At 48.0% G+C, this 16,480-nt stretch overlaps 1 protein-coding gene across 1 annotated transcript in view; it reads right to left on the reverse strand.

Moving 5' to 3' along the window:
- Window positions 1-16,146, reverse strand: part of Slc28a1 (solute carrier family 28 member 1) — a 49,933-nt gene extending 33,787 nt beyond the window's left edge. The window contains exons 1-8 of the mRNA XM_026388249.2: window positions 15,980-16,146; window positions 13,967-14,078; window positions 12,971-13,059; window positions 11,689-11,780; window positions 7,558-7,741; window positions 4,784-4,925; window positions 2,604-2,717; window positions 635-712 (exon numbers count right to left, since the gene is read on the reverse strand). Of these exons, the coding sequence (XP_026244034.2) occupies window positions 635-712; window positions 2,604-2,717; window positions 4,784-4,925; window positions 7,558-7,741; window positions 11,689-11,780; window positions 12,971-13,059; window positions 13,967-14,062 (795 nt within the window). The 5' untranslated portion in view covers window positions 14,063-14,078; window positions 15,980-16,146. The remainder of the gene's footprint in view (window positions 1-634; window positions 713-2,603; window positions 2,718-4,783; window positions 4,926-7,557; window positions 7,742-11,688; window positions 11,781-12,970; window positions 13,060-13,966; window positions 14,079-15,979) is intronic.
- Between the last annotated feature and the right edge of the window lie 334 nt (window positions 16,147-16,480).

Genomic DNA, 16,480 nt, shown 5'->3' on the forward strand with positions numbered 1-16,480 from the left:
TCTCAAAGTTAAAAAATGAAAAGGGCTAGAAATGTGGCTCAGTGGTAGAGCACCCCTGGGCTTAATTCCTAGTATAGGAAAAGAATTGTGTAACAGTAGATGCACGATAAATTTTTGTTGGAAAAAGAGAGAGTGGGAAGGAGAGAAGCCTGGGGAGGAGGGAGATATAGTTCGCTGCTGAACTAAAAAGAACAGCTTCCTGGCAGAGAGGTGGGTTGTGAGGGACCTTGAAGGAAGAGCACCATGAGAAGACTGTTTGAGCCTTTGGAAACTGTCCCTTATAGGCCCAGAGTCCCTGCAGCATGTTAGGGGCTAGTGTCTTAGCAGGAGCCATCCCCGTGCTCCCCACCTCCTCTTCTTGTCATAGCCTCCCAGCAATTCTGTCATATATTCATCTTGAGGGAAAAGCATACAGAATAACTGACTTTCCTAAATTTAATGCACTGCTAGGCCTCTCCCAGGACCCAGGAGCTAAAGCTTCATTAACTTTCCAAGAACCAGCCTGTGCCCACAAGAACCCTCCCTGCTGGGGGCCTTGCCCTCTCCTCTCAGCCTGGCCCCACCCAGCTGGCTCAGGCTCCCCACTAGCTGGAGACCTGGGCAGCAGTTGCCTTAGACCAAGAGTGAGGCCGACCTGAAAGGCAAAGACATTCTTGACCAGAGTCTCCCCAAACACGAAGCTGGAGCCGGCCTCAGTGTAGCTCAGGAAGGTCTGAAAGGAAAAAAAAAAAAAGTACACTCATACACACTAGAAAAACATGGGGTGAGTCTAGGAAGGAAGGAGAGAGGGAACTGTGGGCAGAGTCCCAGGCTGGGGTGAGCAGGGGCCTGGCCCGGATCCAGGGGGGAGAGAGGGATGCCAAAGCCACAGGCCTTCCCTGGCCCAGGCAGGTTGCCCTTGAAACACAGCTCCCCCCACCGGCCCCGTCCCTGTCAGGGTGGGGTACTGCCTAGGAACAGACACTAAAGTGACAATCATTGTTCTTTCAGAGCATGTTCTGCAGGAGAGATACTTTTTTGGTCAATTTAAAATTTTAAATACCCTGAGATGAGAGTTGTTAAAACATTAAAGAAGGGCTGGGGACATGGCTCAAGTAGTAGTGTGCTCGCCTAGCATGCGTGAGGCACTGGGTTCGATCCTCAGCACCACATAAAAATAAAAAATAAAGATATTGTGTCCACCTAAAGCTAAAAAATAAATATTTTAAAAAACATTAAAGAAGATATAATAAGGAAACAAGACCTTAAGCTGTGTTGAAGAGGGCTGTTAAAGGGGGTGTCTTTTGTGCCTGCTTCGTCCCCTGACAGCCAATGGTATACTATCTCCATGTCCTGTCGCCATCCCAGACTCGTAGCCTGGATGTGGGAGTCCACACTCACTTCTGCAGGAGATGTAGCATTGTGACTGCAGGAACAAGTCACTTCTCTTATCCAGGAGTCAATGTTCTCATCTATAAATTGAGGATATGCTACTAGGAAGGCTGAGCCTGGAGGATTGCAAGTTTGAGGCTAGTGTGGGCAACTCAGCAAGACCCTATCTCAAAATAAAAAATAAAAAGGACTGTGGATGTAGCTCAGTGGTATATTGCCCCTGGGTTCGATCCCCAGTTCCACAAGAAAACAAAATAAAATGGGGACATGACCAGAGCAGTAACTCTTAGTCTTTTCTTCTATAATACCTAGGCTTGTGCCAGCAGCAAAGCCAATAGGTGGGCACAGACCCCAGGAATGATCCTGGCTCTACCCCACACAGAGCACGTGGACATTTGAGCTGGTGAGAAGAGGGTGAATAGAGGTTCAACCTTGGGTCCTCAATCACTTATATTTGAAACAGTAAATTATGAGCTGTGGGTGTAGCTTGGTGGTAGAGCATTTGCTTAGAATGCAAAAAGCCTGAGGTTCATTCCCCAGCACTGGGGGAAAAAAGTAAAATCATGATGGTTGCTCAACAATGTGCATGAACTGAATGATGGTTAAAATGGTAAATTTTGTCTTATGTGTATTTCACCACAGGAAAAAAATGAAGTGAAATATTATAACCTCAGTAGGGTGCTATAATCCCAGGTACTTGGGAGGTTGAAGTAGGAGGATCACAAGTTTGAGGCCACTTAGTGAGGCCCTGTCTAAAAAAAAAAAGAGGTCTGGGGATGTAGCTCAGTGGTAGAATGCTTGCCTCTCATGTGTGAGGGCCTGGGCTCAATCCCCAGTACCACACACACAAAAATTATGATTTCAGTAGACATTTCTAAGAACACACACATAAACACACATAGAGCAAATTATTTGCAGGGTTTTGTTTTTAAGCAATTTTAACACTATAAGTCCTGAGTCACAGGTGACCTTGGCAGGCCACACTGCCGAGGGACTCTCTTCCATATCAGACTCTGCTCTGTCCCTCAGGTCAGAGTTCCTGGCTTGAGGGAAGCAGTACCTGGCCCTGCCAGCCCTCAGCAGTCCACCTGGCCTGGGCCCCAATCCATACCTACCCTCTAGTCCAAACTATCTCTATGCCTCCCCACCCACCTTCCCCCACAACCAAGTGGCTTCTCCCCCATTCCCTGATGACCTAAGGTGCTCTCAACAGTCAGGCCCCATGTACAAACCTGGATCTGATCGCCCAGCCACTGGAATGCTATAAATCCTGGTTCTGTTCTGATGACAAAGAGTCCGAGTACAAACTGCAGCCCAAGGCCCCAGGACACGGTCCGCCAAGACACCTGCCACCCAATAAAAAGGGCTTGGTGAGCTTCGCTCCTTGGGTGGTCCACAGAGAACAGCATGAGGGGTGAGGGTGGAGAGCACAGAACTGCGGGGGGTGATGGGAGCCTTGCCCTGCCTGGAGGTCAGAGCCCCGAGCCTGCTGCCAATAGTCACTCCCTCCCTAGGATTCAGAACAGGCCATGCTCTTAGCAGCCATGAGGTGGGCAGTGGGCCGGGGTGGCTCAAGATTCCTATCAAGGACCCTTGAGAAGCCAGCCCAGCTTTGAACATGCCAAGGCATTTAGTTTCTGAGTCATGGCCTCAGGACATGGACATGGGCCTGCCCAGCTCATTGTGTAACCTCCATCTGCCTGAACCCTCTCCATCTGTCCTCCATTGGCAGGATTCCCAAACCCCACTCCCTTGAGGCCCACCCTGTACAGGAGAGCTGTATTCCTTTGGGTTGCTATTCTCTCTCAGCACCTAAAGACTCCTTACCGAATCCTGAGCTCGGAAACTTGGCTATAGCCTAGGGAAAGTAGTAACAACACTATGAAGCAGGGAGGGGTCCTGATTCCAGAGGATGGGGGAGAGAAAAAGGAGGCAGAGGAAGAGAAAGTCCATCTGACCAATCCAGTAGGGCCAACCAGCTGTGCGTAGGCAGGGACCTCCCAAATAGGCAGATGGACACTTTGTTATGCATCAGAATTATCCAGAGGCCTTGTTGAAATGAAGATAGCTGAGCCTCACAGTGGAGAGCAGGGCTGTGTCTGAGCTGGCAGCTGCCTGTGTAAAGTGCAGGTCAAGATGCCCCAGTTGCTATGGTAACACTGGCCAGAGAGGGCTACTGTGAAGACTCATGGCTCTGGCTCTATCAGTTGAAGCCTTGAGTTCAGCACCAACTCCCAGGAATAGTGAATTCTGAGCAAAACAAGATGACCCTAATGTCTCACCAGTCCAGCGTGCGTCCTTCAGATTGCCTGTTTGCTGAAACTTTTCCACAGATAACTTTTTGATGAAACCTATATAATAAACTTGCTGAGCTGGCTCTAGAGTCACTCAAGCCTCAGCAGGGCTTGGCTGCCCACCTAGCTACAACTTTTACTCTCTATGTGTATCTGTCTTTTCTCTATCCCCTCATCACTCCTGAACATCTGGTATCTCCCTTGATTAATGGCCATGACCAAGAGAGATGAGAGGGTTGTGGTATCTCACCCCAGTTTCTGACTATGAAAATCAGCATTTCTTTTTTTTTTTTAAAGAGAGAGTGAGAGAGGAGAGAGAGAGATAGAGAGAATTTTTAATATTTTTTTTTTTAGTTCTCGGCGGACACAACATCTTTGTTGGTATGTGGTGCTGAGGATCGAACCCGGGCCGCACGCATGCCAGGCGAGTGCGCTACTGCTTGAGCCACATCCCCAGCCCCAAAAATCAGCATTTCTAAGCTGTGTGCAGTGGTATACACCTATAATCCCAGCTACTTGGGAGGCTGAGGCAGGAGGATCATGAGTTCAAGGCCAGCCTCAGACTTAGTGAGATCCCATCTCAAAATAAAAAATAAAAGGGTTGGGGGTGTAGCTCACAGGTAGTGCACCCTGTGTTCAATCCCCAGTACAGAGGAGGAAAAGGAAAAGAGGAGGAGGAGCACTGTTTTACACTAAAAATATCAAGAAACCTTTGGTTCTTCACACAGACTCTGGGTCTGATTCTGTGTCTTCCAGGGTAATGGGGATGATTTCTGAGACTACAAACTTGAGGACATGTCACCAAGGAAAGAAATGCCTCCAGTGGCCTCTTGGTTTGGAGAAATGCAGCCGATCTGTCTATCCAGTGTCCTTGCCCTCCTTGGGGAGCTTGAGGACTTCTGCTAAGAGAGGTGACTACCCACTTGGGGTCTCCAGTTCCAGGATGTCCCTCACCTGCTTCATAAGAAGCCTATCCTGATGTACAGTCATTCCCAGGCTCTGAGCCTTGGGTGTTCTCCCAACAGGAGCCTCTGCTCCCACCCAGTTCCCAGCCCCAGCCAAGGGGCAGAAGAAAGAACACACTGTCTTCCGGCCCCAGCTGTCCACTGAGCACTCACAGCGCCGTGATGTTTGGAGCAGGCAAAGAGGAGGATGATGAACACGCAGGTTCCTGCAAAGGACACCAGCTGCTCAGGCCTCTGGAAGGTGTCTAGAGCCAGCCACAAGACCAAGGCCAAGACAGCAGCAAGGGCTAGACCTCTGCAAGAGAGAGGGAGAAAGCCATCACCCTCAGCATCTTACACACACACACACACACACACACACACACACACCAAATAGTACCCAGGGCCCCAGAGGAAAGGTGAGCCAAGACACTTCTTAGTACTCTGTACAATGCCCTATGGATTGGTGGGTTTGCCCACAATCTGTCAGGAGTAGACACTCTTCCTGGCCCTCTGATTCCAAGCACAGTTCCCTCTCATCCTTGTGGGTAGTTCCTATATAGCCCAGGAAGTAGTTTCCTAATAGTAAACTATTAGGAGTAGTTTCCTCAGATATATTTGCTGATCAGAATTCAACTGGTCATTTCAGGGGGCTTTTGCAGATCTCTGGAATTGTCACTCTTTACAGCTTCTCTTCTTTGATGCTCTGCAATGTGCTGCTACTCCAGAGGCCACAGGCAATAAGCCTGGGCAGCATCCACCACCATGTGGTGTTTTCTGCAGACATGCAGAATACAAGGGCTATGGAAGTATGGTTTCCTCCACCTAGATTTCAAAGAATGCTATGAAGAGTCTGGAGGACCATGCTGAGACCTGCACAGGAGGGTGAGACTGCCTTTGAGACCCCTGAACAGTAGAGACACGTGTGGCATGTGATGCCAACCTGGGAGAGCTGAAGGCTGCATGCAAATCCAACCATGAGAGCAGCCATGTGGACTGAGTTCAGCGAAGCCATAGGGCAAGGTTGCCTAAGGTTTTAGACCCAACTAACCCAGTGTGTCTGGAAGGAAGCACACAGTGTGAAAATTTATTCTGGAATATATATATATATGTATATATTTAAATTTTGGTCAATAGTACTGGGGATTGAACCTAGGTTTGCTCTGCCACCGAACTACATCTTGAATTTGCAATCCTCCAGTCTTAACCTCCTGAGTCACTGGGATATGGATGTGCCACCACCCTGGGCTTATTCTGGCTTTTTTAAAATGTTATTTTATTGAAACCGTGGGTGCTCAACCACTGAACCACATTTTCGTCTCTTTGTTATATTTTATTTAGACATAGGGTCTTGCTCAGTTGTTGAGGCTGGCTTTGAACTCACGATCCTCCTGCCTCAGCCTCCTGAGCTATTGGAATTAAGGCGTGTAACACTGCCCCCAACTTATTCTGATATCTTAAGAGTTAAGGTCTTGCCTTCTTGGGTTTCAGACTAGCTTGGGACCTGTTGTTCCTTTCTTTCTACCTCTCTCTCCCTTTTGTGATTGTGAGTGTTTTCCCTTTGCCTATCCCAACCACTGAATTTTGGAAGTAGATAATTGGTCTTGATTTTATAGGCTTCCCCACAGCTGGAAGGATTTTGCCTTGTGTCTCAGATGAGACTGGACTTCAGAGTTTGAGTTGGTGTTGGATTAAGTTAAGACTTTGGGAACTATCAGGATGGAATGATTTTATTTTTTTAATGTGAGAAAGACATGAATTTTAGGGAGTCAGGATGAAATGCTATGACTTGGACGTGGTTGGTTCCCACCACAACTCATAATGAAATCAACTGCCACCGTGGCAGTGTTTGGGCGGTGGGGCCTTTAAGAAGTCATCAGGTTTTTTTCTATGAGGAATGGGTTAATACTTACAGGCCTGGATCAATTCTTGCTCTCACAGGACTGGATTAGTTACTGGGAGCACTGTGAGTGTGATTCATTTTAAATCAAGGCTGCTTTTTAAATTTTTTTTTTAATCAGGGATTGAAACCAGGGCACTTAACCACTGAACCACATCTCCAGCCCTTTTTTCTGTATTTTATTTAGAGACGGCTCTTATTGAGTTGCTTAGGGCCTTGATAAATTGCTGAGGCTGGCTTTGAACTCTCGACCCTCCTGCCTCAGCCCCCAGAGTCACTGGGATTACAGGCCTGTGCCACCACACCCAGCTGCTTCTACTTTGTCTCCTCTTTAGGCACCCCACTTGCTTTCCGCTATGAGCTGAAGCAGCACAAGGCCTCACCCGAAGCTAAGATGCTGCGCCCTGTTCTTGGACTCCCCAGCCTCCAGAACCAGGAGCCAAAATAAACTTCTATTCTTTATAAACCACCCAGTCTAGTGTTCAGTTACAGCAGTAGAAAATGACCAAGACAGGGGCTTGATGTTCTCTTCCCTAACCTACACTATGGCATCTCCATTGTTTCCAGAGCTCCAAGGAATCTTGTTTCAAAATCAAGAGATCCCACCCCAAACGTGTCCAGGGACATGAGTGACTACACCAGAATCATCTGGGGGATAATTAAAAATACTGGCACCTGGACCCCAATCTAGCCTGCTAAGCCAGACTCCAGGGGTGGTCCCTGGCAGCCATATGTCTCCCACTTGCCCCAGGGGATCCTATGGGAGGCACTGAGAAGGGCCCTCCCTGCTTGGATGGGCTGGGCTCTCGGAACCTAAGAAACTGTCCAGTCCTGTCTCAGCCATCACAGTCACCTATTGTAACTGAGGCTGAGAACTGGCAAAACACAACAGAGATGGCTGGTGCCTTTGAATCCACCCCGCAACTCCTGCCCCCAAGCCCAGAAGGCAAACAGGGTAGGGAGTGGTCTCCGTGACAATGGGAACCCTCCGGTAGGCCAGGGCTGAGGCTTCTGCCTCCTGCCCGCCCCAGGCTGCCAGCTCACTCACCTCTTAAACCACAGGATGAGGCGGGGATGGCCCTGGAGTTTCACACACCTCCTCAGTTTTGGCCCCAGTAACTTCTTCAGCAGCCTGCAGGCCAGGCAGACAAAGACCACACAGGCAAGGACAAACATCGCCAGGGCCCTCCGGAAATCCAGGAGGCAGGCAATGAGCAGGAAGGCAGCAAATGCTGGGGGACCGAACAGAGAAAGGATCAACCATCTTTCCAGGCCCTGAAGCCTCACACACTGACTCCATCTCACTCCATCCAAAGCACAGAGGGCAGGAAATTCACCCAGACTCCCTGGTTTCTCTTTCCTTATTTGGAAATGAGAACACTCATCCCTACCATGTCAGATTTTGTTACAAATTAGCTGGTAGAATGTGTGTGAACGGGCTTTGTAAACTGTGAAGTGCTGACCAAATGTGAGGAGATGTAAATAGAGCAGGTGAGACAAGACAGCATAAATCTCTGGGCATCAGTGGAGCGCCTGCTACCATCTAGAACCATGCTATGTCCCATGGAGGATGGAGCTGAATCAGTGACTCCATGAAGTAATCAATCATTGATGATTAATCAATGACCATTTTCTTCCTGAAGTTTCCTTTTTTTACTTTTTTGCCTTTCCTCTCCTGTGAGTAGCTGAGCCAGTCTGGGCTTGTTCCTCAACAAGCAGATACCACAGGGGAAATGTGTCTCCTTGGGATTTCAAATTTCAAAATCAAGGGCCCTTGCCAGGTGTGGTAGGACCTGCCTGTAATTCTAGCTTCTTGGGAGACTGAGACAGGAGGATAGCAAACTTAGCTAAGGATAGCAAACTAAGACCCTGTATCAAAATAAAAATAAAAATGAAAAGGAAGGGATGCAACTCAGGGGTAGAGAGCATCCCTGGGATCAATCCCCAATACAAATACACACACACAAAAAAATTTTTAATTAAAAAAAATGGCCTTAAAGGATTGGAAAGGACTTAGAGCCATGGATTAAAAATGTAGAATGAAACATCATGAGGAAATAGGTCCCACCTTGCCCCCTCGGCTATCAGACTAGTTAGAGAATAACAGAGCAAAGACACTGATGGGTCCCGGAGAGGCCTGAGCCTGGCAAGGTGGCCAGCACCCAGTGGGTTTGTGGCACAGCACGCAGAGGAGCCATGTGTGCCTTGCTTCCAGGGTGGAGCCCCAGGGAGACACTAAGACTTCAGAGAGCATCACTACGTGGTGTGGGGTCAGGCAGAGCCCCATAAAGCTTGTAAGTATGTACACTCTGTAGTCACTAAGTAGTGGAAGTGAGGAAGACGAGAGGTGGGAAACCAGGGTAGGGCTCCCTGCCAGCATGGAGGACCTAGGACCACCTGGAGAAGTGGGCCAATCAGAAGAAACCTGAGGAGTGATCGTGGCTAAGGCCTCCTGGGGTCTGCCAGGGAAAGGGGTGAAGGGAGTTTCCAAATAGACATAAATTAAGTTCCTGCCACTCCCTGTGATGATAAAATGAAAACGGAAAATAGATCGAGTTGTAGAAATAAAGCTCCCTTCCACACAGAAGCTTGTGGACTGGGATTCCTATTGTATGGGTGGCATTTAGAGGCACAGGTAGAGCCCTTCAGAGCCCAGCCTGAGATGCAGGTAGACTCTGGAAGTTAAGGGGAAGAGGACAGGTTGAGGTGCCATGGTCACCAAGCGCTGAGATCAACACTTTATATCCATTTCACAATGAATTCTCATGCCATCATACAAGGTCATTGCTGTGTTGATGCCCACTTAGATGGTGACGTAACAGGCCAGACAAGTTAAATGTCTTACACAGGGAGGATGTTAGGCCCTAATTAGGTCCATCGGCCTAGGTGCTAGTGCCTCAGAGGTGGGCTGTGGCAGGCCAGGGAGGAAGGAAGGGTCTGGAAAGGCCAAGACAGGGTGGAGCACTTGCCTAGCACCTGTGAGGTACTGGATTGATCCTCAGCACCACATAAAAAATAAGTGAATAAAATAAAGGTATCATGTCCATCTACAACTCATATATATACATATATATATATATATATATATATATATATATATAGAGAGAGAGAGAGAGAGAGAGAGAGAGAGAGAGAACGCACACATGACCAAAGCTGGATTAATCAAAGACCTCCCTTGGACTTTGGCTAGAATGATAGGCAAAGTCTTCTAAGACCAGGGACAATAAAGCCATCCATGTTAGTCCCTTCTCTACTAGAGTCTATGCAATCACTCCTTCCAGTGAAGCATATCTGAATCTGAGTAAAGCTAATAGCATAGAAAGGAGAGGAGACCTGGATTCAGACCCTGCCAAAGAATGACTTCACAGTCTTAGACACCATCTCTGAAGGAAACTATGGGCAACTTCTATGGTTTGAATGTGGTTTGAGTGTTTCCTCTAAAGGGCTCATGTGTTAGAAGTTCAATTCATGTGTGGTAATTTTGAGAGGTAGTGGAACCTTTAAGAGGTGGAGCTTAATGGAAGATAATTAGGTCATTGGGGATATGCCCTCAGAAGTGATGAACTTTTCTAGCTGATGTTAGTGCCATGTCCATGAGCATCCAAAACTATGAACTAAATAAATCTTTCCTTTATAAAGTACCTAGCTTCAGATATTTCATTATAGCAACAGAAAACTGACTAATATAGAAACCATGAATCCACCCCATCTCAGCAGATGATCTTGTTTTTAAGTACTTCAAGAGACTAGGGCCATTTCTGTCACCTCTCTCACTATCCTCTCCCCTCCCTAGCTACCTATTATGGTCTCTATATCCACATCCATCTTTCTCTCTTTACTTCTAACCTGACAGAGATAAGTCTCAGCCTACGAAGACCTGTCCCTCCACCTGGGCCTAGGTACCTTCTCTGGGGAATGTCCTTTTTCTACAAAGCCCCCACTTTAGCTCACAAACATGTTCCAAGTGTCTCCCATCACAAACACATGTCTATCATTGATCTTTTGTCACATCCTAACCATTAATATTTCCTCTCTGTTTTCATAAAAATTTATCCGAAGAGTTTCTATACTTGCTGTCTATACTGCCTCACCTCCCATTTACTCCAATTTAGTTTTTGCACTTATGCTCTAAGTCATTACCACCTCTTTGCCCCTAAATTAATGGACTTGACTCTGTCCTTGTTCTGTTTACCCTTTACCACATTCCATGTGGATGGTCCCAGGCTTCTGTCCTTGACCCACTTCTCAATTCATTCTCCAAGTAACTTCTCCAGGGGAAACTTTCTCTTGCCCTGGATGACCTGGTGGTGGTACCTCCAATAGACTGTCCAAATCACCTCCCTCCTTAGCAAGACCGTCTCTTCCACCTGTGTTCTATAGCTCTGCAGGAAGCTCCAAATCCACCCATCACCCATGCAGGAACCCAAGGCAGCCTTGATTCAAGATCTCCTTCATCCTGCACATCTGGTCACCTCCCAAGTTACACTGGCATTGCTTCTGTAGGATTTCTCAAATCTAGCCCTGTCCCTCTTCCATCACTTAATTCTCAAACATATCATGGCCCTCAATGTCTCCTTCTCCCTCTGTCTCCCCAGGATCCCAGAGTATGAATTCCACCTGGACATGTCTGTGTTTTCAATCTTTTGATTTGAGAGTAAAATCAAAATCCCTGAGAATCCTCCCCCATAACCCCACTTCCAATTCCAGACCCTTTCCTAGCCTTCCAACCTCACGCACTGGCATTCCTTATAAACTCTATCCTCCAGCCACACTAGACTTCATCAAAGTCCACACCATGATGGTTTTCATCTCTGCTCTGTGACTTCTCTCATTCCTTATTGTCCTTCCCTCACCTCCTATTCACCCCTCATGAGACTTGAAGTTCACTTCCTCCTGAAAGTCCCCCCTGACTCTCCCCAGCCCCATGCCTCCTTGGTGCTCCCAGATGGCTCACTGTATCATGTGGGCATCTTGGTGCCACTTCCTAGCTGCTGAGGGAGTGACTTCAGAATGAGATCTGGTCTGGTTTAACCGGTGCTTCAGTTCCTAGCCTGGGAGCCGGCCCTGAGTTGGTGCTCAGCAAACATTTGTTGACTGATTGGTAAAGTGAATGACCCTGTCCTGAGACATGAGGCTGGGGAGGCAGTGATTTCTGGGTAGGGCTTTGTCCCCAGCTCACCAGTACAGAACAGGCCTATATAGATCCATCGGAACAACTGTGCGTGCTTCCTGTAGAAGCTTCGTGCTCTCAGGACTGGCTGCAGGCTCCTCCTGGGGAGAGGACCAACAGTGTTCATGAGTGGCCCTTTTACTCCCTTAAAAGTAATCCCAGTATGGATCCTCAACACCTTTAGGTAGAAACCACTCAAGGATGTTCCTAGTACAATGGTGAAGGAGGGCAAGCCAGGCTCTGGCCTTGACATTCCACAGGGTTGCAAGGCAACCTCAGCCCAGAATAAACTGAGCCATGGTTCAGGCCTCACTGCCTCTAGGTCTACACAAGTTGGGCCTTTGGACTGGAGCAGTTCCAGCAGGCCCCATTACCCCAGGAATAAACCCTGTTTCCAAGCTGAGGGAATTGATAGGGAAGAACCTTATCAACATACAGAAATATACAAAGATGACAGCCTTCACATCCCTGATTTCCACCTGTCCATGGAGCAAGATACAGTAGCTTCCTGTTCTTCATTTGCTCCCTTTGGATCAGGACACTCATCATCTAAGTCAGCACTACCTATTCCAGAGGGAGGGAGTGTAGCACTACCGATTCCAGAGGGAGGCAGCCTGGCCCCTGCCCAAGTGTGACTACCTTCAGACCCAGTCCAAATGCTAATTCTTACCTGGTCATTTGGTCATCTGTTTGTCCCTGGAGGAACGATAGGTACCTCTAGTAGATGTGCACTCAGTGCTCATGGAATTCAACCACTAGAAGCAATTTTATCCTCCTGTCCCCTCTCTGGAGGGCAAGTGAGGCATCTTCCCGAGTCCCTCCCCCATTGCCACTCCAGATCCTTCATTCTGTGCTCAGTTCAGGATCCTGCCACCAAGGACACTCTGGGCTGGTCCTTTTCCTTCCATATAAAATGTGAACCTGGGTCAGTCCAAGAGTTTTAAACTGAGCTTCAGATTTCCCCTTAAGTTCCCTCAGAGGCAGGACCAGGTATAAGGGGGATGGGGGAGGTTAAAGGGGAACCCCTGACTGGTTCAGGGCCTCCTCCCCAACTTCCACCAGAGCAGCCCACTGTACATGTTGGGGTTTCTGGCTGCTTATGAGCAGGTAGGGCCTGTGGCCTGGCTTACCTCTGAGGGAGAGGACAGCATGGCTCATCTAGCTGCAAGAAATGGCTGAAGTGCCTTGGTTCCTCCTTCAACAAAGGTATCCAGCTCCCACATGTGCCAGGAGGCCAGGATCCCCAACCTATTTCCCTGACTAGTCTATCATCCTCGCAGAGATCACCTACCATCTAGAGAAGGACTTCGGGTCGGCTTTGCTCCAGCTGCCCTCGTGCTCTATGGGGCTGGAGTCACTGCCAGGGAGCCAGCCTTCCTCCTAAAGCCATCAGGGAGACATCAGGGCCAGCCTTCCCACCTGAGAGATAGAAGAGCTGAGGGGCCCAGAGAGGTGAGAGACCCAGACCACCCCAAGGTACCCACAGGCCCTCATCAGTAGACTGAGGTGAGAATGGGACTTTTGCACAAGAAATAATCAGAGGGCTACTTAATTAAATTCTGCAAAGCATACCATGAGCACCTACTATGTTCAGGGCTCTGTGTTAGACATATTCTGCCTTCAGGGAGCTTGCAATCTGCATCAAGGAGGAACACTTTGACGGGTTGGGGGCCAAGAGGAAGCCTCTAAGGAAAGTCCCAGGCAGGGTTACCTCATTGTATGTCTAAAGAATGCCATTTACCCCACAGTCCTTGGAGTTATTGGGTGGGGGACATTCTTGCAAGGTGACATTGTGAAAGCTGCCTCCTGGGGTACACAGGGCAGCATAGGGAAGGGGTCTGGTCACAGAAGGTTGGGAGAGGAAAGGGTGCCATGTTGTGCTCCAAAGACCAGGTTGTGATCCTCAACTTGGCTAGTGGAGAGGAAGGAGAAGATTGGGAGCTCCTGGAAGGCTGAGGCTTTCTCAGAGACTCACCCCATCATCTCGTTTCTCTTCTCACCTTTCAGATTGGAGCTTAAATGTTACTTCCACATTGGAAATTTCTCTGACCTTTCAGACTTGGATGGGTTATATTGGCACATAGTAGGTGCCCAATAAATGTTTCATGAGTGAAATAAAGGGGGCTGAGTTATACAGGGACTCCAGCTCATCAGAGTTGCCTTAACTATGCAAGCAAATAGCTGAGGAGGCCAAAGAAGATGGATGTATAAAAAGGTGGGCACAGACCCTCCCACTGTGGGTTAGGACTCAAACCCAAAGACTGAGGAGGCAGGGAGGTGGACAGACCAGGCTCTCCAAGAACTCAGCCTCCGTGTTCTCCAAGCCATGGGTCGCAGGTTTGAGAGAAACGAACTCTCCTCGTTTGGGTGTCTGCTTCTCCATGGGCCAGATCTTCCAGCTGAAAGACAAAGACAGAGAGGGCCCAAAGCTAAAGGGAGAGCCTGCAGGATCCAGGAGCGGGGATTGAGGAAGTGGGGAAGAGGGCAGGGTGGCAGGAGCAGAAGCCTGGAAGCACCAGGCCCTTGCCTGGGGGTTTCATAAGCCATCCCAGAGCTGGCTCCTCATTGTGCCTCGGACCTCCTCCTCCTGGGCCCCTCCAACACATGGAGGAGGTGGCCCTTCTTACATTCCCTTCTGAACCTGTCCTGTAAGCTCCAGGAGTTCCAGGCCAAAACAGCAAATCCTGCCCATTTCACAGGGAAGGAAAGGAAGGAAATGAGTGTGTATCTGATACAGGCATTTTTCTGAAGAGAGGCCCTGGCTTGCCTCACTCCACACAACAGGTTAAAATCACTTGCCATTAAGTGATAGGCTCACATGTTGATGGACACACAAAAAATAAACCATGGTAAAAAAATAACTCCTATACTGCCCTCAAAAAGGAATCTGCAATTAATGTCAGTCAAGATCCATCTTTGTGCCAGGCACGGTGGTGCATGACTGTAATCCTAATGGCTCGGGAGGCTGAGGCAGGAGGATTGCAAGTCAAAGCTAGCCTTAGCAAAAGCGAGGCACTAAGCGACTCAGTGAGACTCTATCTCTAAATAAAATACAAAGTAGGGCTGGGGATGTGGCTCAGTGGTTGAGTGCCCCTGAGTTCAATCCCTTGTATCAAAAAAATTCATCTTTGCAAAAAATCTGATTTCCACATTTAGCCAGTATAGCCAGCATATATTTCTGATCCATAATGCATGGATTCCTTCAAAGAAAAAGCAATCATTAAACAAACTTTTAAAATTTAAAAACAACACAGTTCTTATAAGGTAAATAATGTATTTAGCATGAGCATGAATTATTTTCATATAAATATAGAAAATAGAGAAAAGGCCATGCCTCTCATTTGTAAGCCCTTGGGATTAGAGGTTCTTTGTTTTCTCCTTTTTTCCTTTCTCTTTCTTTCCTTTTTTCTTTTTCTCCACTCCCCACCTCCCTGGGGTGGGGACAGGGAGGTAGTTTTGTTTTGTTTTTTTGAAGCACGTGTTTAAGGTTTAATCTTCTTCATGGAAAAATTATGACTGTTGGAGGACTTACTGTGCAATATAAAAATCTCCTCATGCTCTGGCAGGGCTTGGATGGTTCAACTCTATGCTGCCTGTCTGCACTCGGCCCCAACGCCCTCTGATTCTCTACTGAAGAGCATGTCCTTCTCTTTGATGCAATACTTCAAGGGAAAAAAGTAGTGATATGCTTATTGTATTATACTTTTCCACACTTGAAAAATGGAGACACAATATCCTGAAGACAACAATCTGGTCCCTAGATAACTACCCCTGGACTTTTTCATGCCAAGAGCCAATAGTTCCTTTTATTTTTTTCCCCCAACATTGGGGATTGAACCAAGGGGTGCTCTACCATTGAGTTATATCCCCAGTCATTTTTATATTTTTATTTTGAAACAGGGTCTAGCTAAATTATTGAGGCTGGCCTCAAACTTGCAATCCTCCTGCTTCAACCTCTGGAGTTACTAGGAGTGAGCCACTACATTCAGTCTATAGTTCCTTTTTTGCTGAAGCTCAATTCATAGGCTTCAGCTCATCTGTAAATAAAGTCCTAAGTGAGACCCTGTCTCCCTACTCCCATTCCTCCTCCTTTTTTCCCTTTGGGGATTACCGTACTCTATCCCAACAGCAGACTGTTAAGATAACACACCCAGACATACATACAAACAAGCAGGGACACACATTGAGTGCGTATGCACACACACACACACACACACACACACACAGCCTTGGAAGCCCTGATTCCAGCACACACACAGATACAGCTGCACAGAGAGGACAGGACCTTATTCCTACTCACATATTTGTGGTGACAGGTGGTTCTCAGGAAGAGATGGAAGCACAGGTTTCTCTAGGGATGAGCTGAGCCAGCCTGCTTGTGCTTTGGCCTGTCTTCACCTTTCAATGGAAATTCCTGGGCAAGGTCCAGAACTGCAGTAGGTTGGGCTTCCCCAGAGTCCAGCGACACAAGGCTGCCGCAGGATCCCAACCCTTATTGAGGGAAAAGAGGGTGCGAAAGGGAGCCTACAGAGGTCTGGCCCGGGGTAGCTTCTGCCCGACCTGGCTGCCTCCCACCAGAAATGCCCTCCCTCCACTCTCCCTGCTCCTGAACTGACCTCTTCCAAGGCCAGATCTGGTTCCTCTCCTCCAGGAAGCAACCTTTGGTATTCCTGCTCTCCCCCTTCCGGTTTCCATCTGTCATCCCCTGTATTTCACCTTCCATTTTGCATCTCACTCTCTCTTCCTCCCTGGATTAGTAATTATTATAACAACCTATTTTCCTAAGCTTGGAAGATAGGGA

Source organism: Urocitellus parryii, chromosome 6 (assembly GCF_045843805.1).
Source record: "Urocitellus parryii isolate mUroPar1 chromosome 6, mUroPar1.hap1, whole genome shotgun sequence".
Classification (NCBI taxonomy): Eukaryota; Metazoa; Chordata; class Mammalia; order Rodentia; family Sciuridae; genus Urocitellus; species Urocitellus parryii.